The 22,470-nt window shown below is 45.7% G+C and overlaps 1 protein-coding gene and 1 long non-coding RNA gene across 6 annotated transcripts in view; one reads left to right on the forward strand and one right to left on the reverse strand.

Annotated features, from left to right (window-relative positions):
* LOC118378038 (annexin A4-like) overlaps positions 1-19,429 on the forward strand; it is a 34,180-nt gene extending 14,751 nt beyond the window's left edge. The window contains exons 7-15 of the mRNA XM_052477626.1: positions 531-644; positions 4,498-4,588; positions 7,857-7,936; positions 8,811-8,867; positions 9,043-9,136; positions 10,573-10,668; positions 14,559-14,617; positions 17,770-17,892; positions 18,128-19,429. Coding sequence (XP_052333586.1) covers positions 531-644; positions 4,498-4,588; positions 7,857-7,936; positions 8,811-8,867; positions 9,043-9,136; positions 10,573-10,668; positions 14,559-14,617; positions 17,770-17,892; positions 18,128-18,187 — 774 coding nt within the window. The 3' untranslated portion in view covers positions 18,188-19,429. The remainder of the gene's footprint in view (positions 1-530; positions 645-4,497; positions 4,589-7,856; positions 7,937-8,810; positions 8,868-9,042; positions 9,137-10,572; positions 10,669-14,558; positions 14,618-17,769; positions 17,893-18,127) is intronic.
* Positions 9,363-10,590, reverse strand: LOC127911348 (uncharacterized). 5 transcript variants are annotated; one of them, XR_008077910.1, is made up of 5 exons: positions 10,468-10,590; positions 10,387-10,426; positions 10,307-10,346; positions 10,053-10,265; positions 9,363-10,012 (listed from the first exon to the last, which is right to left on the reverse strand). It is a non-coding gene; the product is annotated as an uncharacterized LOC127911348 (long non-coding RNA). The 5 variants fall into 5 exon arrangements; XR_008077909.1 differs by having other exon boundaries at positions 9,363-9,759; positions 9,840-10,265; XR_008077906.1 differs by having other exon boundaries at positions 9,363-10,265.
* Positions 19,430-22,470: the final 3,041 nt, after the last annotated feature.

Raw genomic sequence — 22,470 nt, forward strand, 5'->3', positions numbered from 1 at the left:
TTCTTTAATCAGAACAACAGTTTTCAGCTGTGCTAACATAATTGCAAAAGGGTTTTCTAAAGATCAATTAGCCTTTTAAAATGATAAACTTGAATTAGACGTGCCATTGGAACACAGGACTGATGGTTGCTGATAATGGGCCTCTGTTCACCGATGTAGATATTCCATTCAAAATCATCCGTTTCCAGCTATAATAGTCATTTACCACATTAACAATGTCTACACTGTATTTCTGATCAATTTTATGTTATTTTAATGGACAAAAATGTTTGCTTTTCTTTCAAAAACGAGGACATTTCTAAGTGACCCCCCCAAAGATTTGAACGGTATTGTATATATTTATGTGTTCAGGATATAGCAGTGGACTGTCACACTAGGCGCCGTGGTGCAGTTGTTGTGGGAAGTGCCTTGCTCAAGGCTCTGGTTTAAAGTAGTGCACTATAAAAGGGAAAATAGGGTGGCATTTTTAGGGCACATATACACACACTGTATCTTGAGTGAGACCTCTTACGCAATCTTCTATTTCACAGGATTTATTCCATGATCTAAAGTCTGAGCTGACTGGGAACTTTGAGAAGCTGGCTATTGCCATGTTGCAGACGCCAGCCAGGTTTGATGCATCTCAACTCAAAGAAGCCATAGTGGTTTGTTGGGCTTTTATTCATTCTTCTCTACACCGGGGTGGGGGAAGGGGGTCATGTTCATTAGAAGTTTGTTGGGCTTTTATTCATTCTTCTCTACACCGGGGGGGTGGGGGAAGGGGGTCATGTTCGTTGGGCTTTTATTCATTCTTCTCTACACCGGGGGGAGTCATGTTCATTAGAAGTTCGTTGGGCTTTTATTCATTCTTCTCTACACTGGGGAGTCATGTTCATTAGAAGTTTGTTGGGCTTTTATTCATTCTTCTCTACACCGGGGGGCTGGGGGAAGGGGGTCACGTTCATTAGAAGTTCGTTGGGCTTTTATTCATTCTTCTCTACACCGGGGGGTGGGGGAAGGGGGTCACGTTCATTAGAAGTTCGTTGGGCTTTTATTCATTCTTCTCTACACCGGGGGGTCATGTTCAGTAGAAGTTCGTTGGGCTTTTATTCATTCTTCTCTACACTGGGGGTCATGTTCAGTAGAAGTTCGTTGGGCTTTTATTCATTCTTCTCTACACCGGGGGGGCTCACGTTCATTAGAAGTTCGTTGGGCTTTTATTCATTCTTCTCTACACCGGGGGGTCATGTTCAGTAGAAGTTCGTTGGGCTTTTATTCATTCTTCTCTACACTGGGGGGTCATGTTCAGTAGAAGTTCGTTGGGCTTTTATTCATTCTTCTCTACACCGGGGGGTCATGTTCAGTAGAAGTTCGTTGGGCTTTTATTCATTCTTCTCTACACTGGGGGGTCATGTTCAGTAGAAGTTCGTTGGGCTTTTATTCATTCTTCTCTACACCGGGGGGTCATGTTCATTAGAAGTTTGTTGGGCTTTTATTCATTCTTCTCTACACCGGGGGGTGGGGGAAGGGGGTCATGTTCGTTGGGCTTTTATTCATTCTTCTCTACACCGGGGGGAGTCATGTTCATTAGAAGTTCGTTGGGCTTTTATTCATTCTTCTCTACACTGGGGAGTCATGTTCATTAGAAGTTTGTTGGGCTTTTATTCATTCTTCTCTACACCGGGGGGTGGGGGGGGGGTCACGTTCATTAGAAGTTCGTTGGGCTTTTATTCATTCTTCTCTACACCGGGGGGTGGGGGAAGGGGGTCACGTTCATTAGAAGTTCGTTGGGCTTTTATTCATTCTTCTCTACACCGGGGGGGTCATGTTCAGTAGAAGTTCGTTGGGCTTTTATTCATTCTTCTCTACACTGGGGGTCATGTTCAGTAGAAGTTCGTTGGGCTTTTATTCATTCTTCTCTACACCGGGGGGGGTCATGTTCAGTAGAAGTTCGTTGGGCTTTTATTCATTCTTCTCTACACTGGGGGGTCATGTTCAGTAGAAGTTCGTTGGGCTTTTATTCATTCTTCTCTACACCGGGGGGGTCATGTTCATTAGAAGTTTGTTGGGCTTTTATTCATTCTTCTCTACACCGGGGTGGGGGAAGGGGTCATGTTCGTTGGGCTTTTATTCATTCTTCTCTACACCGGGGGGAGTCATGTTCATTAGAAGTTCGTTGGGCTTTTATTCATTCTTCTCTACACTGGGGAGTCATGTTCATTAGAAGTTTGTTGGGCTTTTATTCATTCTTCTCTACACCGGGGGGGGGGAAGGGGGTCACGTTCATTAGAAGTTCGTTGGGCTTTTATTCATTCTTCTCTACACCGGGGGGTGGGGGAAGGGGGTCACGTTCATTAGAAGTTCGTTGGGCTTTTATTCATTCTTCTCTACACTGGGGGGCATGTTCAGTAGAAGTTCGTTGGGCTTTTATTCATTCTTCTCTACACCGGGGGGGTCATGTTCATTAGAAGTTTGTTGGGCTTTTATTCATTCTTCTCTACACCGGGGGTGGGGGAAGGGGGTCATGTTCGTTGGGCTTTTATTCATTCTTCTCTACACCGGGGGGGGTCATGTTCATTAGAAGTTCGTTGGGCTTTTATTCATTCTTCTCTACACTGGGGGAGTCATGTTCATTAGAAGTTTGTTGGGCTTTTATTCATTCTTCTCTACACCGGGGGGGGGGGAAGGGGGTCACGTTCATTAGAAGTTCGTTGGGCTTTTATTCATTCTTCTCTACACCGGGGGGTGGGGGAAGGGGGTCACGTTCATTAGAAGTTCGTTGGGCTTTTATTCATTCTTCTCTACACCGGGGGGTCATGTTCAGTAGAAGTTCGTTGGGCTTTTATTCATTCTTCTCTACACTGGGGGTCATGTTCAGTAGAAGTTCGTTGGGCTTTTATTCATTCTTCTCTACACCGGGGGGGGGACGTTCATTAGAAGTTCGTTGGGCTTTTATTCATTCTTCTCTACACCGGGGGGTCATGTTCAGTAGAAGTTCGTTGGGCTTTTATTCATTCTTCTCTACACTGGGGGGTCATGTTCAGTAGAAGTTCGTTGGGCTTTTATTCATTCTTCTATACACCGGGGGTCATGTTCAGTAGAAGTTCGTTGGGCTTTTATTCATTCTTCTCTACACCGGGGGGTCATGTTCATTAGAAGTTCTTATATTATTGGACAAGTTCTGATCGTAACCGCCCCACTTAGGACTGTTTTTTTTTAACGTTTTCTTCCTACTGAACACAACCCAGATTGTCTTTATAGCAGGCACCTTTTCTTTGGGGTTTCTTTTAGTGAGTCATCTCAGTAAGGAACAGAAAGAAAAGCTCAATTTTTTTTTAAATACAAAAGTCAGGCATGTTGGAGGCGTGATTTGTTCATTGCTCATCATACATTGTACAATATAGCCGTAGTTACGGTATCAAGAAAATGTTGCTTTTGATCGTAGTATACTTGGACAATAAATGTTCTTATCTTCAAGATGATTCTTAGTCATTGGATTTTAGTAAATGTTTTTACTTGTAACATGTATATGTGTTTTTATTTATTTAACCTTTATTTAACTAGGCAAGTCAGTTAAGAACACATTCTTATTTTCAATGACGGCCTGGGAACAGTGGGTTAACTGCCTGTTCAGGGGCAGAACGACAGACTCGGGGGTTTGAACTTGCAACCTTTCAGTTACTAGTCCAACACTCTAACCACTAGGCTACCCTGCCGCCCCTACACTCTAACCACTAGGCTACCCTGCCCCCTCTACACTCTAACCACTAGGCTACCCTGCCGCCTCTACACTCTAACCACTAGGCTACCCTGCCGCCTCTACACTCTAACCACTAGGCTACCCTGCCGCCTCTACACTCTAACCACTAGGCTACCCTGCCGCCTCTACACTCTAACCACTAGGCTACCCTGCCGCCTCTACACTCTAACCACTAGGCTACCCTGCCTCCTCTACACGCTAACCAATAGGCTACCCTGCCGCCTCTACACTCTAGCCACTAGGCTACCCTGCCGCCTCTACACTCTAACCACTAGGCTACCCTGCCGCCTCTACACTCTAACCACTAGGCTACCCTGCCGCCCCTCCACTCTAACCACTAGGCTACGCTGCCGCCTCTACACTCTAACCACTAGGCTACCCTGCCGCCCCTCCACTCTAACCACTAGGCTACCCTGCCGCCCCTCCACTCTAACCACTAGGCTACGCTGCCGCCTCTACACTCTAACCACTAGGCTACCCTGCCGCCTCTACACTCTAACCACTAGGCTACCCTGCCGCCTCTACGCTCTAACCACTAGGCTACCCTGCCGCCTCTACGCTCTAACCACTAGGCTACCCTGCCGCCTCTACGCTCTAACCACTAGGCTACCCTGCCGCCTCTATGCTCTAACCACTAGGCTACGCTGCCGCCCCTACGCTCTAACCACTAGGCTACGCTGCCGCCCCTACGCTCTAACCACTAGGCTACCCTGCCGCCCCATGTGTAACATGTATGACCTGTTTTGGTCTCTGGACAGGGTGCCGGTACTGATGAAGCCTGTCTGATTGAGATCCTATCGTCTCGCTCCAATGCAGAAATCAGAGAAATTAATCAAATTTACAAAAACGGTAAGTGTCTGGCCTACTCCTGAAACGCACAGTATTTCATCCATATTCTGAAACACACAGCGTTTTCAATTGATACTCGTGTGACGCAAAGCATTGCCGGTTCGTCATACAAGTAAATGTGTCATAGCTATAGCTATGTTGATACATCTTGTGTTGGGAAGGCAGCAAGACACATTTTACTTTTATGATGATCTGAAATGCTTTGTGTTTCAGGGTAGGGCTGAAATGCTTTGTGTTTCAGAGTAGGGCTGAAATGCTTTGTGTTTCAGGGTAGGGCTGAAATGCTTTGTGTTTCAGGGTAGGGCTGAAATGCTTTGTGTTTCAGGGTAGGGCTGAAATGCTTTGTGTTTCAGGGTAGGGCTGAAATGCTTTGTGTTTCAGAGTAGGGCTGAAATGCTTTGTGTTTCAGAGTAGGGCTGAAATGCTTTGTGTTTCAGGGTAGGGCTGAAATGCTTTGTGTTTCAGAGTAGGGCTGAAATGCTTTGTGTTTCAGAGTAGGGCTCAAATGCTTTGTGTTTCAGAGTAGGGCTGAAATGCTTTGTGTTTCAGAGTAGGGCTCAAATGCTTTGTGTTTCAGAGTAGGGCTCAAATGCTTTGTGTTTCAGAGTAGGGCTGAAATGCTTTGTGTTTCAGGGTAGGGCTGAAATGCTTTGTGTTTCAGGGTAGGGCTCAAATGCTTTGTGTTTCAGAGTAGGGCTCAAATGCTTTGTGTTTCAGAGTAGGGCTCAAATGCTTTGTGTTTCAGAGTAGGGCTGAAATGCTTTGTGTTTCAGGGTAGGGCTGAAATGCTTTGTGTTTCAGAGTAGGGCTGAAATGCTTTGTGTTTCAGGGTAGGGCTGAAATGCTTTGTGTTTCAGAGTAGGGCTGAAATGCTTTGTGTTTCAGGGTAGGGCTGAAATGCTTTGTGTTTCAGAGTAGGGCTGAAATGCTTTGTGTTTCAGAGTAGGGCTGAAATGCTTTGTGTTTCAGGGTAGGGCTGAAATGCTTTGTGTTTCAGGGTAGGGCTGAAATGCTTTGTGTTTCAGGGTAGGGCTGAAATGCTTTGTGTTTCAGGGTAGGGCTGAAATGCTTTGTGTTTCAGGGTAGGGCTGAAATGCTTTGTGTTTCAGAGTAGGGCTGAAATGCTTTGTGTTTCAGGGTAGGGCTGAAATGCTTTGTGTTTCAGGGTAGGGCTGAAATGCTTTGTGTTTCAGGGTAGGGCTGAAATGCTTTGTGTTTCAGGGTAGGGCTGAAATGCTTTGTGTTTCAGGGTAGGGCTGAAATGCTTTGTGTTTCAGGGTAGGGATGAAATGCTTTGTGTTTCAGGGTAGGGATGAAATGCTTTGTGTTTCAGGGTAGGGATGAAATGCTTTGTGTTTCAGAGTAGGGCTGAAATGCTTTGTGTTTCAGAGTAGGGCTGAAATGCTTTGTGTTTCAGAGTAGGGCTGAAATGCTTTGTGTTTCAGGGTAGGGCTGAAATGCTTTGTGTTTCAGGGTAGGGCTGAAATGCTTTGTGTTTCAGAGTAGGGCTCAAATGCTTTGTGTTTCAGAGTAGGGCTGAAATGCTTTGTGTTTCAGAGTAGGGCTCAAATGCTTTGTGTTTCAGAGTAGGGCTGAAATGCTTTGTGTTTCAGGGTAGGGCTGAAATGCTTTGTGTTTCAGAGTAGGGCTGAAATGCTTTGTGTTTCAGAGTAGGGCTGAAATGCTTTGTGTTTCAGGGTAGGGCTGAAATGCTTTGTGTTTCAGGGTAGGGCTGAAATGAAAGGGCTGAAATGCTTTGTGTTTCAGAGTAGGGCTGAGATGCTTTGTGTTTCAGAGTAGGGCTGAGATGCTTTGTGTTTCAGGGTAGGGCTGAAATGCTTTGTGTTTCAGGGTAGGGCTGAAATGCTTTGTGTTTCAGAGTAGGGCTGAAATGCTTTGTGTTTCAGAGTAGGGCTGAAATGCTTTGTGTTTCAGAGTAGGGCTGAAATGCTTTGTGTTTCAGGGTAGGGCTGAAATGCTTTGTGTTTCAGGGTAGGGCTGAAATGCTTTGTGTTTCAGGGTAGGGCTGAAATGCTTTGTGTTTCAGGGTAGGGCTGAAATGCTTTGTGTTTCAGGGTAGGGCTGAAATGCTTTGTGTTTCAGGGTAGGGCTGAAATGCTTTGTGTTTCAGGGTAGGGCTGAAATGCTTTGTGTTTCAGGGTAGGGCTGAAATGCTTTGTGTTTCAGAAATGCTTTGTGTTTCAGGGTAGGGCTGAAATGCTTTGTGTTTCAGGGTAGGGCTGAAATGCTTTGTGTTTCAGGGTAGGGCTGAAATGCTTTGTGTTTCAGGGTAGGGCTGAAATGCTTTGTGTTTCAGGGTAGGGCTGAAATGCTTTGTGTTTCAGGGTAGGGCTGAAATGCTTTGTGTTTCAGGGTAGGGCTGAAATGCTTTGTGTTTCAGGGTAGGGCTGAAATGCTTTGTGTTTCAGGGTAGGGCTGAAATGCTTTGTGTTTCAGAGTAGGGCTGAAATGCTTTGTGTTTCAGGGTAGGGCTGAAATGCTTTGTGTTTCAGGGTAGGTAGGGCTGAAATGCTTTGTGTTTCAGAGTAGGGCTGAAATGCTTTGTGTTTCAGGGTAGGTCTGAAATGCTTTGTGTTTCAGGGTAGGGCTGAAATGCTTTGTGTTTCAGGGTAGGGCTGAAATGCTTTGTGTTTCAGGGTTTGAAATGCTTTGTGTTTCAGGGTAGGGCTGAAATGCTTTGTGTTTCAGGGTAGGGCTGAAATGCTTTGTGTTTCAGGGTAGGGCTGAAATGCTTTGTGTTTCAGGGTAGGGCTGAAATGCTTTGTGTTTCAGGGTAGGGCTGAAATGCTTTGTGTTTCTGAAATGCTTTGTGTTTCAGGGTAGGGCTGAAATGCTTTGTGTTTCAGGGTAGGGCTGAAATGCTTTGTGTTTCAGGGTAGGGCTGAAATGCTTTGTGTTTCAGGGGGCTAAATGGTGTTTCTGGGCTGAAATGCTTTGTGTTTCAGGGTAGGTCTGAAATGCTTTGTGTTTCAGGGTAGGTCTGAAATGCTTTGTGTTTCAGGGTAGGGCTGAAATGCTTTGTGTTTCAGGGTAGGGCTGAAATGCTTTGTGTTTCAGGGTAGGGCTGAAATGCTTTGTGTTTCAGGGTAGGGCTGAAATGCTTTGTGTTTCAGAGTAGGGCTGAAATGCTTTGTGTTTCAGGGTAGGGCTGAAATGCAATTTTTCAGGGTAGGGCTGAAATGTTGGTTCATTCAGGGTATCATGTAAATGCTGTGTTTCAGAGTATCATGTAAATGCTGTGTTTCAGAGTATGGTAAGAAACTGGAGGATGCCATCATTAATGACACATCAGGACACTTCCGTAGACTCCTCGTCTCCCTCTGTCAGGTAACTGTTGATGTGTTGTTAATGGTTTTTAATATGTTATTAATCGTTATCATTGAGCTTTTTTCTGAAATGCTAAGATTAAAAAGACTCAGGAAAAACAAAATACTTGTATTAAACTGCTATCGCCCTCAAGATAAACATCTACTGTAGCCACTTCCTTTCTGAGAATACGCCCCAAATGGCAACCTATTCCCTACATAGTGCACTACTTTTGACCAGAGCCATATGGACCCCGGGAATAGGGTGCCTATTGAGACGTACACTCTTGAGTCAGGAAGTAAGAACTACTATAAAGATACCATTTCAAGTTTTATGGAAGAAATTACAGCAATTGGGGAGGATGAGTTTACTGTTTCCTTGCCTCAAATTCCTTCCAAGATACCAGTACTCTGCTGTTAATAATTTGTAAGGGTTTTCCAGAATACCCCCCACGGAATAATATAATCTGCATCCCAAGGCTCTGGTCAAACGTAGTGCACTATATAGGGTGTTATTAGAGACTCGTCCCAAGGCTCTGGTCAAACGTAGTGCACTATATAGGGTGTTATTAGAGACTCGTCCCAAGGCTCTGGTCAAACGTAGTGCACTATATAGGGTGTTATTAGAGACTCGTCCCAAGGCTCTGGTCAAACGTAGTGCACTATATAGGGTGTTATTAGAGACTCGTCCCAAGGCTCTGGTCAAACGTAGTGCACTATATAGGGTGTTATTAGAGACTCGTCCCAAGGCTCTGGTCAAACGTAGTGCACTATATAGGGTGTTATTAGAGACTCGTCCCAAGGCTCTGGTCAAACGTAGTGCACTATATAGGGTGTTATTAGAGAATCATCCAATCCTTTTTGTTGTAAACCAATTCTTCACTTCCTGTTTGTAGGGAAATCGAGACGAGAGGGAACAAGTGGACATCAACATGGCCAAACAGGATGCTCAGGTGAACACTGTTTCTTGTTCTGGTAATATCATAGAAATGTTACTGTTTTAAAGATGTATCTGATGCCACAATACTGTTTATATACCCCGTAGGGTGTAGGATAACAGGAAAGTGGGCATTATCTATTATCTTTTATCTTTGTGTTAGAAACTGATCATTTTATGTTGTGTGTTAGAAACTGTATGCTGCCGGGGAGAACAAAGTGGGGACGGATGAGTCCCAGTTCAACGCCATCCTGTGTTCCAGGAGCAGACCCCACCTGAGAGCAGGTAGGTAATCATACTGTGTTCCAGGAGCAGACCCCACCTGAGAGCAGGTAGGTAATCATACTGTGTTCCAGGAGCAGACCCCACCTGAGAGCAGGTAGGTAATCATACTGTGTTCCAGGAGCAGACCCCACCTGAGAGCAGGTAGGTAATCATACTGTGTTACCTGAGAGCAGGTAGGTAATCATACTGTGTTCCAGGAGCAGACCCCACCTGAGAGCAGGTAGGTAATCATACTGTGTTACCTGAGAGCAGGTAGGTAATCATACTGCACTGTGTTTATATTACCAAGTCAGTTCTGTTTCTCTCAAAGGGTTGTAGTTCCTTATACTAGTATACTGTTATGACAGTATATGTCTATATTATATATGTCTATATTATCTGAACACTATTTCTAAAAACATATTTAATTAGCTTTATTTATGTGATTAACCGAAGTCATAACAACCCTGCCTATAGTTATAACCTCACCATGTGGTTATAACAACCCTGCCTATAGTTATAACCTCACCATGTGGTTATAACAACCCTGCCTATAGTTATAACCTCACCATGTGGTTATAACAACCCTGCCTATAGTTATAACCTCACCATGTGGTTATAACAACCCTGCCTATAGTTATAACCTTACCATATGGTTATAACAACCCTGCCTATAGTTATAACCTCACCATGTCGTTATAACAACCCTGCCTATAGTTATAACCTCACCATGTGGTTATAACAACCCTGCCTATAGTTATAACCTCACCATGTGGTTATAACAACCCTGCCTATGGCTCATTAGTGTATTATAACCCATATTACCTGTTTATAACAACCCTGCCTATAGTTATAACCTTACCATATGGTTATAACAACCCTGCCTATAGTTATAACCTCACCATGTCGTTATAACAACCCTGCCTATAGTTATAACCTCACCATGTGGTTATAACAACCCTGCCTATAGTTATAACCTCACCATGTGGTTATAACAACCCTGCCTATGGCTCATTAGTGTATTATAACCCATATTACCTGTTTATAACAACCCTGCCTATAGTTATAACCTTACCATATGGTTATAACAACCCTGCCTATAGTTATAACCTCACCATGTGGTTATAACAACCCTGCCTATAGTTATAACCTTACCAGGGTGGTTATAACAACCCTGCCTATAGTTATAACCTCACCATGTGGTTATAACAACCCGGCCTATAGTTATAACCTCACCATGTGGTTATAACAACCCTGCCTATAGTTATAACCTCACCATGTGGTTATAACAACCCGGCCTATAGTTATAACCTTACCAGGGTGGTTATAACAACCCGGCCTATAGTTATAACCTTACCATGTGGTTATAACAACATTGCCTGTGGTTTCGTTAGCATGTTATAACAACCTTATGACGGTTATAACAACCCCTACTCTATGGTTCTTGTTTCTGTTAGTGTTCAATGAGTACCAGCAGATGAGTGGTAGAGACATTGTGAAGAGCATCTGCAGGGAGATGTCTGGAAACGTGGAGGATGGCATGGTGGCTGTGGGTAAGTCCAGTAATAACCAGCTGCTCACTGCAATGAGAGCACAGTGTCTGTGATAACCAGCTGGTCACTACAAGGAGAGCACAGTGTCTAATAACCAGCTGGTCACTACAAGGAGAGCACAGTGTCTAATAACCAGCTGGTCACTGCAAGGAGAGCACAGTGTCTAATAACCGGCTGGTCACTACAAGGAGAGCACAGTGTCTGTAATAACCAGCTGGTCACTGCAAGGAGAGCACAGTGTCTAATAACCAGCTGGTCACTGCAATGAGAGCACAGTGTCTGTGATAACCAGCTGGTCACTGCAAGGAGAGCACAGTGTCTGTGATAACCAGCTGGTCACTACAAGGAGAGCACAGTGTCTAATAACCAGCTGGTCACTACAAGGAGAGCAACAGTGTCTAATAACCAGCTGGTCACTACAAGGAGAGCACAGTGTCTAATAACCGTCTGGTCACTACAAGGAGAGCACAGTGTCTAATAACCAGCTGGTCACTACAAGGAGAGCAACAGTGTCTAATAACCAGCTGGTCACTACAAGGAGAGCACAGTGTCTAATAACCAGCTGGTCACTACAAGGAGAGCACAGTGTCTAATAACCAGCTGGTCACTGTAAGGAGAGCACAGTGTCTAATAACCGGCTGGTCACTACAAGGAGAGCACAGTGTCTAATAACCGGCTGGTCACTACAAGGAGAGCACAGTGTCTAATAACCGGCTGGTCACTACAAGGAGAGCACAGTGTCTAATAACCGGCTGGTCACTACAAGGAGAGCACAGTGTCTAATAACCAGCTGGTCACTACAAGGAGAGCACAGTGTCTAATAACCAGCTGGTCACTGTAAGGAGAGCACAGTGTCTAATAACCGTCTGGTCACTACAAGGAGAGCACAGTGTCTAATAACCAGCTGGTCACTACAAGGAGACCAGCACAAAAACATCCTGTGGCGGACTGCAATAGCATCGAATAGCCCCCGTGATATGCAACTGTTCAGGGAAGTCAGGAACCAATACACGCAGTCAGTCAGGAAAGCTAAGGCCAGCTTCTTCAGGCAGAAGTTTGCATCCTGTAACTCCAACTCCAAAAAGTTCTGGGACACTGTGAAGTCCATGGAGAACAAGAGCACCTCCTCCCAGCTGCCCACTGCACTGAGGCTAGGAAACACGGTCTCCACCGATAAATCCATGATTATCGAAAACTTCAATAAGCACTTCTCAACGGCTGGCCATGCCTTCCGCCTGGCTACTCCAACCTCGGCCAACAGCTCCGCCCCCCGTAGTTCCTCACCCAAGCCTCTCCAGGTTCTCCTTTACCCAAATCCAGATAGCAGATGTTCTGAAAGAGCTGCAAAACCTGGACCCGTACAAATCAGCTGGGCTTGATAATCTGGACCCGCTATTTCTGAAACTATCTGCCGCCATTGTCGCAACCCCTATTACCAGCCTGTTCAACCTCTCTTTCATATCGTCTGAGATCCCCAAGGATTGAAAGCTGCCGCAGTCATCCCCCTTTCAAAGGGGGAGACACCCTGGACCCAAACTGCTATAGACCTATATCCATCCTGCCCTGCCTATCTAAGGTCTTCGAAAGCCAAGTCAACAAACAGGTCACTGACCATCTCGAATCCCACCGTACCTTCTCCGCTGTGCAATCTGGTTTCCGAGCCGGTCACGGGTGCACCTCAGCCACACTCAAGGTACTAAATGATATCATAACCGCCATCGATAAAAGACAGTACTGTGCAGCCGTCTTCATCGACCTCGCCAAGGCTTTCGACTCTGTCAATCACCAAATTCTTATCGGCAGACTCAACAGCCTCGGTTTTTCGGATGACTGCCTTGCCTGGTTCACCAATTACTTTGCAGACAGAGTTCAGTGTGTCAAATCGGAGGGCATGCTGTCCGGTCCTCTGGCAGTCTCTATGGGGGTGCCACAGGGTTCAATTCTCGGGCCGACTCTTTTCTCTGTATATATCAATGATGTTGCTCTTGCTGCGGGCGATTCCCTGATCCACCTCTACGCAGACGACACCATTCTATATACTTTCGGCCCGTCATTGGACACTGTGCTATCCAACCTCCAAACGAGCTTCAATGCCATACAGCACTCCTTCCGTGGCCTCCAACTGCTCCTAAACGCGAGTAAAACCAAATGCATGCTTTTCAACCGATCGCTGCCTGCACCCGCATGCCCGACTAGCATCACCACCCTGGATGGTTCCAACCTTGAATATGTGGACATCTATAAGTACCTAGGTGTCTGGCTAGACTGCAAACTCTCCTTCCAGACTCACATCAAACATCTCCAATCAAAAATCAAATCCAGAGTCGGCTTTCTATTCCGCAACAAAGCCTCCTTCACTCACGCTGCCAAGCTTACCCTAGTAAAACTGACTATCCTACCGATCCTCGACTTCGGCGATGTCATCTACAAAATGGCTTCCAACACTCTACTCAGCAAACTGGATGCAGTCTATCACAGTGCCATCCGTTTTGTCACTAAAGCACCTTATACCACCCACCACTGCGACTTGTATGCTCTAGTCGGCTGGCCCTCACTACATATTCGTCGCCAGACCCACTGGCTCCAGGTCATCTACAAGTCCATGCTAGGTAAAGCTCCGCCTTATCTCAGTTCACTGGTCACGATGGCAACACCCATCCGTAGCACGCGCTCCAGCAGGTGTATCTCACTGATCATCCCTAAAGCCAACACCTCATTTGGCCGCCTTTCGTTCCAGTACTCTGCTGCCTGTGACTGGAACGAATTGCAAAATCGCTGAAGTTGGAGACTTTTATCTCCCTCACCAACTTCAAACATCAGCTATCCGAGCAGCTAACCGATCGCTGCAGCTGTACATAGTCTATTGGTAAATAGCTCACCCTTTTCACCTACCTCATTCCCATACTGTTTTTATACTGTTTTTATTTATTTACTTTTCTGCTCTTTTGCACACCAATATCTCTACCTGTACATGCCCATCTGATCATTTATCACCAGTGTTAATCTGCAAAATTGTATTATTCGCCTACCTCCTCATGCCTTTTGCACACATTGTATATAGACTGCCCATTTTTTTCTACTGTGTTATTGACTTGCTAAATTGTTTACTCCATGTGTAACTCTGTGTTGTCTGTTCACACTGCTATGCTTTATCTTGGCCAGGTCGCAGTTGCAAATGAGAACTTGTTCTCAACTAGCCTACCTGGTTAAATAAAGGTGAAATAAAAAAAAATAAAAAAATAAAGTGTCTAATAACCGGCTGGTCACTGTAAGGAGAGCACAGTGTCTAATAACCAGCTGGTCACTACAAGGAGAGCACAGTGTCTAATAACCGGCTGGTCACTGCAAGGAGAGCACAGTGTCTAATAACCAGCTGGTCACTGCAAGGAGAGCACAGTGTCTAATAACCGGCTGGTCACTACAAGGAGAGCACAGTGTCTTAATAACCAGCTGGTCACTGTAAGCAGAGCACAGTGTCTAATAACCAGCTGGTCACTGTAAGCAGAGCACAGTGTCTAATAACCAGCTGGTCACTGCAAGGAGAGCACAATGTGTGACTTATTAGGAAAGTTCAGTAACTATCACTTTTGGGATCTGAGATCCCATAGCTGTTGAATGTTTAGAATCAGGTGATTTGAGGATCTGATTTGAATCAGGTGATTTGAGGATCTGATTTGAATCAGGTGATTTGAGGATCTGATTTGAATTGGTTTGATATGACAATGTCTGCATCCCAAATGGCACCCCATTTCTTATCAAGTGCACTACTTTTGCCCAGGATCCATAGGGTTCTATACAGGGAATGGGGCAGCATTTGTGACTCAACCGATTTAGTAAGGTTAGTCCTGTTTCTTCTCTATGAGCTAAAGCCTTGTCTTGTTATGTTCCAGTGAAATGCATCAGGAACACTCCTGAATACTTTGCAGAGAGGCTTCACAAGTCCATGGCGGTAAGGAAGAAACGCTGTCTCTTTCACATCTGACTGTGCTCTTACTCTGACCACGGGCACTCTTACCCTACGCACTCCACACACTCTGACCGTGGGCACTCTTACCCTACACACTCCACACACTCTGACTGTGCCCTTACTCTGACCGCGGGCACTCTTACCCTACGCACTCCACACACCGTCTGACTGTGCCCTTACTCTGACCGCGGACACTCTTACCCTACGCACTGACTGTGCCACTCTGACTGCGGACACCTTACCCTACACACTCCACACACTCTGACTGTGCCCTTACTCTGACCGTGGGCACTGTTACCCTACGCACTCCACACACTCTGACTGTGCCCTTACTCTGACAGCGGGCACTCTTACCCTACGCACTCCACACACTCTGACCGTGGGCACTCTTACCCTACGCACTCCACACACTCTGACTGTGCCCTTACTCTGACCACGGGCACTCTTACCCTACGCACTCCACACACTCTGACCACGGGCACTCTTACCCTACGCACTCCACACACTCTGACTGTGCCCTTTCTCTGACCGCGGGCACTCTTACCCTACACACTCCACACACTCTGACTGTGCCCTTACTCTGACAGCGGGCACTCTTACCCTACGCACTCCACACACTCTGACTGTGCCCTTACTCTGACCGTGGGCACTCTTACCCTACGCACTCCACACACTCTGACTGTGCCCTTACTCTGACAGCGGGCACTCTTACCCTATGCACTCCACACACTCTGACAGCGGGCACTCTTACCCTACGCACTCCACACACTCTGACAGCGGGCACTCTTACCCTACACACTCCACACACTCTGACTGTGCCCTTACTCTGACCGTGGGCACTCTTACCCTACGCACTCCACACACTCTGACTGTGCCCTTACTCTGACAGCGGGCACTCTTACCCTATGCACTCCACACACTCTGACAGCGGGCACTCTTACCCTATGCACTCCACACACTCTGACTGTGCCCTTACTCTGACCGTGGGCACTCTTACCCTACGCACTCCACACACTCTGACTGTGCCCTTACTCTGACAGCGGGCACTCTTACCCTACGCACTCCACACACTCTGACTGTGCCCTTACTCTGACCGTGGGCACTCTTACCCTACGCACTCCACACACTCTGACTGTGCCCTTACTCTGACCGCGGGCACTCTTACCCTACGCACTCCACACACTCTGACCGTGGGCACTCTTACCCTACACACTCCACACACTCTGACTGTGCCCTTACTCTGACCGCGGACACTCTTACCCTACGCACTCCACACACTCTGACTGTGCCCTTACTCTGACTGCGGACACTCTTACCCTACACACTCCACACACTCTGACTGTGCCCTTACTCTGACCGTGGGCACTGTTACCCTACGCACTCCACACACTCTGACTGTGCCCTTACTCTGACTGCGGACACTCTTACCCTACACACTCCACACACTCTGACTGTGCCCTTACTCTGACCGTGGGCACTGTTACCCTACGCACTCCACACACTCTGACCACGGGCACTCTTACCCTACGCACTCCACACACTCTGACTGTGCCCTTACTCTGACCGTGGGCACTCTTACCCTACGCACTCCACACACTCTGACTGTGCCCTTACTCTGACAGCGGGCACTCTTACCCTACGCACTCCACACACTCTGACTGTGCCCTTACTCTGACCACGGGCACTCTTACCCTACGCACTCCACACACTCTGACTGTGCCCTTACTCTGACAGCGGGCACTCTTACCCTATGCACTCCACACACTCTGACAGCGGGCACTCTTACCCTATGCACTCCACACACTCTGACAGCGGGCACTCTTACCCTACGCACTCCACACACTCTGACAGCGGGCACTCTTACCCTACACACTCCACACACTCTGACTGTGCCCTTACTCTGACCGCGGACACTCTTACCCTACACACTCCACACACTCTGACTGTGCCCTTACTCTGACTGCGGACACTCTTACCCTACGCACTCCACACACTCTGACTGTGCCCTTACTCTGACTGCGGACACTCTTACCCTACACACTCCACACACTCTGACTGTGCCCTTACTCTGACCGTGGGCACTGTTACCCTACGCACTCCACACACTCTGACTGTGCCCTTACTCTGACCGTGGGCACTCTTACCCTACGCACTCCACACACTCTGACTGTGCCCTTACTCTGACCGCGGGCACTCTTACCCTACGCACTCCACACACTGACAGCGGGCACTCTTACCCTATGCACTCCACACACTCTGACTGTGCCCTTACTCTGACAGCGGGCACTCTTACCCTACGCACTCCACACACTCTGACTGTGCCCTTACTCTGACAGCGGGCACTCTTACCCTACGCACTCCACACACTCTTACTGTGCCCTTACTCTGACAGCGGGCACTCTTACCCTACGCACTCCACACACTCTGACTGTGCCCTTACTCTGACAGCGGGCACTCTTACCCTACGCACTCCACACACTCTGACTGTGCCCTTACTCTGACCGCGGGCACTCTTACCCTACGCACTCCACACACTCTGACTGTGCCCTTACTCTGACAGCGGGCACTCTTACCCTACGCACTCCACACACTCTGACTGTGCCCTTACTCTGACAGCGGGCACTCTTACCCTACGCACTCCACACACTCTGACTGTGCCCTTACTCTGACCACGGGCACTCTTACCCTACGCACTCCACACACTCTGACTGTGCCCTTACTCTGACAGCGGGCACTCTTACCCTACGCACTCCACACACTCTGACTGTGCCCTTACTCTGACCACGGGCACTCTTACCCTACGCACTCCACACACTCTGACTGTGCCCTTACTCTGACCACGGGCACTCTTACCCTACGCACTCCACACACTCTGACTGTGCCCTTACTCTGACCACGGGCACTCTTACCCTACGCACTCCACACACTCTGACTCCGCTGATGGAAATGTCTAACCATGTTTAAGTGTAGCCCTGAGACATGTCCTGTAGTTTCTAGCACTATAGTGTTTTAGACATATTGTATTTTGACACACACACACACATTTAGACACCATCGTGACGGCAACCACAAGCCATGTTTCATGCTTAGCACTTACTGATGACTAACCAGTCTGTGCTATGTGTTGTCCCTAGGGGGCTGGGACCAAGGACAGGACTCTGATTCGGGTCATGGTGACTCGCTCCGAGGTAGACATGCTGGACATCAGACAGGCGTACCAGAAGACCTACGGGAAATCACTGTACACTGCCATCTCTGTATGTACCTGACACAAATAATCACTATGCTGAAGTTCTATTGTTGGAATCAATCCCCTGCTTTTATGCTATGGAGGTAGATTGCTGCCAAAAGTATGTCAATTATTGAATAATAATTCACAAGTAAATGATGTTAATTTCTTGGTTTGTCTGATGGAAAATGAGTCTGTTTTTAACATGCTGTTACTTGTATGTGCTTTTAATTTTTTTTTTTTAAACCTTTTTCATCTGATAGGGTGATACCTCCGGGGACTACCAGAAGCTGCTGCTGAAGCTGTGTGGAGGAAGTGATTAGAGAGATATGAAGGAATCCCATATATCAATCAGGACAGTGACGCCATAGAATGAGAACCATAGAATCAGAATGAGAACCATAGAATCAGAATGAGAACCATAGAATCAGAATGAGAACCATAGAATCAGAATGAGAACCATAGAATCAGAACTGCTATGGCCGTTCTACTCATTCTAATTCTATAAGTGTAGTAGTCCATGAGAATGTAACAGACAGGATCCTATATCAACCTGTGATTATATGTAGTTTTTTTTGCCAAATGTGTGTCTGGCGCCATAATGTGCTGGGTGAGGTATGTAGGATAATGACTTTACTTGCTGCATATGCAATCCGTTATTGTTATTATATAGTCTCGATTCATTTTCAAACGTTTTTATTTTATCGTGATATGTGTAATCATATTTCATACGATCAGGATAATGCCATTTAAAAACAATGCAGTACTATAATTGACAAATTATTATATTAGCAAACTGCCAAATACTAAATGTATATGAATATTTCTGGGTTTGTGTCAATACGTGCAAATATTTTAGGATATTTAGATACTTTTAAAACAAGTTGGTTATTATAGCTTTATCGCTGACTGCTGTATTCTATGCAAATTAGCAACTTGTTTCATATCGAATGAAAGCCAATGATAATTAAATACCACACAACGCTGGTGTTTCTGTCTTCTCATTGACACCTTCTAATAATGTAGGCCATTTTCCATTGCTTGTTTCCTAGATATAAAACACAACGTTGCCTTATTTTACGCTGCAGACCCAAAGCCGCTATGTCATGCAACTCCATGTTTTACCATCTGCTGTTTAGTTCCATGCAAGTCAATATTTCTGTTTTTTTTTTCATTTCATCTTTCACTGCTATTTCTAATATAATTTCAATGTAGAGTCATTGTACAACTATTTGCCAATACTTAAACAATATTGACAAAAAATAATACAATTTTTAAGGATTTATTCATTGCATAGGTATATACTGTATAGCCAGCACACATACTGTATAGTATAATTTCATGCCAGTAAACGGCAGTTTGAACACAATGGATCCACTGAGGCATTGTAATTGGAAAATGATATAAATATATGCTAATACCACATTTGTAACTTATCACAATGGCCCAAAGGGCTGCCGTTATCATGTAGTAACTAACGTTTACAATCATTTGGTTGTTGTAATGTTCACCCACAGGCTTATAATGGTGTCCTTCCTGTCAAAATAAAATATTTTGACTGTCAATGATTTTCTGTTTCGATAATGAGATTGTTGTGCTTCATAACATTGATTATCATAGCCTGAGTGCTAGTATGTTTGCGCTTTCAAGTGCCCTGAGGGGAGAGGGGGCTGGCTTGCTTAAAGAAATGTGGTTTCTACTGACAACTGAGATGTACACATTATGGCATAAAGGGACAGAAGAGCGGATAGGAGGAAACCCGTCATTTCGATGAAGACATTTAACGAGCGAGCTAAAACGGACGTAGTCAATAACTATGTGCTCGTCAGCAGCCACCCAGTGTTTCCCAACCTTTCTATAAGAAAGCGTTGCATGCATACCATCGCATTTGCGTTGTGGCATAGAGCGGTAGAGGAGAGGCACTTACAGAAGTTGTACACATGGAGAGACTTTTTAGTAGCCTAGGGCTCGGGAAAATGTGGCCTTTTATAAATGCATTTAATAATACAGCACAAATGATCGAAATGCCAGGCAACTTTGACACTGAGAATCTGAGATCGACAAAAACGACCTTGTCTTGAATCCATCAATATATCTATGTGTGTGGAGACATATTGTAGGCTACAATATGAGGACTAAATTATAGTCCTAAATATGCTTTCCAGTTTCACTGACTAACCCAATGATGCGCAACTCACTTGCTGGTGATGGCCGATCCGCTCATTCCAAAACCCTATCTCACTCTTTTTTTTGTAAAACAACATTTGGATGTCGATGTGATATTTTGGTACAGCATAGTGTTCTATTTTCAGCAGCAGCCATTTGCTTTACAACCTGTGTTTTCCCTTGATTGTATTTGAAATATCGCGAAAGGACTGTTTTGTCTGCGTGCTGTTTTTTTTCCACTGACAGATTTGCCGCGCGTTCCCGACTAGGTTCTACCTTGTTATTGGGCTACAATCCACAGCTAGGCAATTAAAAAAAGAAGAAGCTATTGATCCTCTGAGGCTAAATTATAAGCCTTCTCATGGTGAAGTAGGCTATTCTGATTTCATTTATTTATGAACAGACAGCAGTAATTCCATAAATTGGGCGAATGCACAATTCAATGTAGGGGTGCTGCAGTTCCTTCAGACTCCTCTGCGCGGTTATGATTCTGTAAGGAAATAAATGACAAAGTGCAACGCTGGAGAGATGAGAGTTGCAGGCTCATGTCTATCAGAACAGAGAATGATCATAGAAAGTGAAACTGGATGCTGGCGCCCTTCTCACACAGCCACGGCCGCACCCACAGCCACCGCCACACGTTGGGCTCAAACATATGTTACAATGTTGCGCAAACCATAAACCCGTTCCGGCCCAAACCAAATCAACTCTTAGAATATTAAACCCGGGCTGAAAATCTACTTTTTCACACTACGATTTTACATCATTTAGAAAGCAGCATACAATACATTTTTGGACCCTCCGTTGTGTTCTGCTCACATGAGCAGGAAGGTGGCGCCGCGGTCCTTCTTGTGTGCACATTTTGTCATCAAATTTTGTCATCAAACACGGGCATTCTATGGATGTACAGTCGTGGCCAAAAGTTTCGAGAATGACACAAATATTAATTTCCACATAGTTTGCTGCTTCAGTGTCTTTAGATATTTGTTGTCAGATGTTACTATGGAATACTGAAGTATAATTACAAGCATTTCATAAGTGTCAAAGGCTTTTATTGACAATTACATGAAGTTGATGCAAAGAGTCAATACTTGCAGTGTTGACCCTTCTTTTTCAAGACCTCTGCAATCCGCCCTGGCATGCTGTCAATTAACTTCTGGGCCACATCCTGACTGATGGCAGCCCATTCTTGCATAATCAATGCTTGGAGTTTGTCAGAATTTGTGGGGTTTGTTTGTCCACCCGCCTCCTGAGGATTGACCACAACTTCTCAATGGTATTAAGGTCTGGGGAGTTTCCTGGCCATGGACCCAAAATATTGATGTTTTGTTCCCCGAACCACTTCGTTAACACTTTTGCCTTATGGCAAGTTGCTCCATCATGCTGGAAAAGGCATTGTTCCTCACCAAACTGTTCCTGGATGGTTGGGAGAAGTTGCTCTCGGAGGATTTTTATTTTTTTATTTATTTATTTCACCTTTATTTAACCAGGTAGGCTAGTTGAGAACAAGTTCTCATTTGCAACTGCGACCTGGCCAAGATAAAGCATAGCAGTGTGAACAGACAACACAGAGTTACACATGGAGTAAACAATTAGCAAGTCAATAACACAGTAGAAAAAAATGGGCAGTCTATATACAATGTGTGCAAAAGGCATGAGGAGGTAGGCGAATAATACAATTTTGCAGATTAACACTGGAGTGATAAATGATCAGATGGGCATGTACAGGTAGAGATATTGGTGTGCAAAAGAGCAGAAAAGTAAATAAATAAAAACAGTATAAAAACAGTATGGGAATGAGGTAGGTGAAAAAGGGTGAGCTATTTACCTATAGACTATGTACAGCTGCAGCGATCGGTTAGCTGCTCGGATAGCTGATGTTTGAAGTTGGTGAGGGAGATAAAAGTCTCCAACTTCAGCGATTTTTGCAATTCGTTCCAGTCACAGGCAGCAGAGTACTGGAACGAAAGGCGGCCAAATGAGGTGTTGGCTTTAGGGATGATCAGTGAGATACACCTGCTGGAGCGCGTGCTACGGATGGGTGTTGCCATCGTGACCAGTGAACTGAGATAAGGCGGAGCTTTACCTAGCATGGACTTGTAAATGACCTGGAGCCAGTGGGTCTGGCGACGAATATGTAGTGAGGGCCAGCCGACTAGAGCATACAAGTCGCAGTGGTGGGTGGTATAAGGTGCTTTAGTGACAAAACGGATGGCACTGTGATAGACTGCATCCAGTTTGCTGAGTAGAGTGTTGGAAGCCATTTTGTAGATGACATCGCCGAAGTCGAGGATCGGTAGGATAGTCAGTTTTACTAGGGTAAGTTTGGCAGCGTGAGTGAAGGAGGCTTTGTTGCGGAATAGAAAGCCGACTCTGGATTTGATTTTTGATTGGAGATGTTTGATGTGAGTCTGGAAGGAGAGTTTGCAGTCTAGCCAGA

The sequence above is a fragment of the Oncorhynchus keta genome, chromosome 24 (genome assembly GCF_023373465.1).
Source record: "Oncorhynchus keta strain PuntledgeMale-10-30-2019 chromosome 24, Oket_V2, whole genome shotgun sequence".
NCBI classification, from domain to species: Eukaryota; Metazoa; Chordata; class Actinopteri; order Salmoniformes; family Salmonidae; genus Oncorhynchus; species Oncorhynchus keta.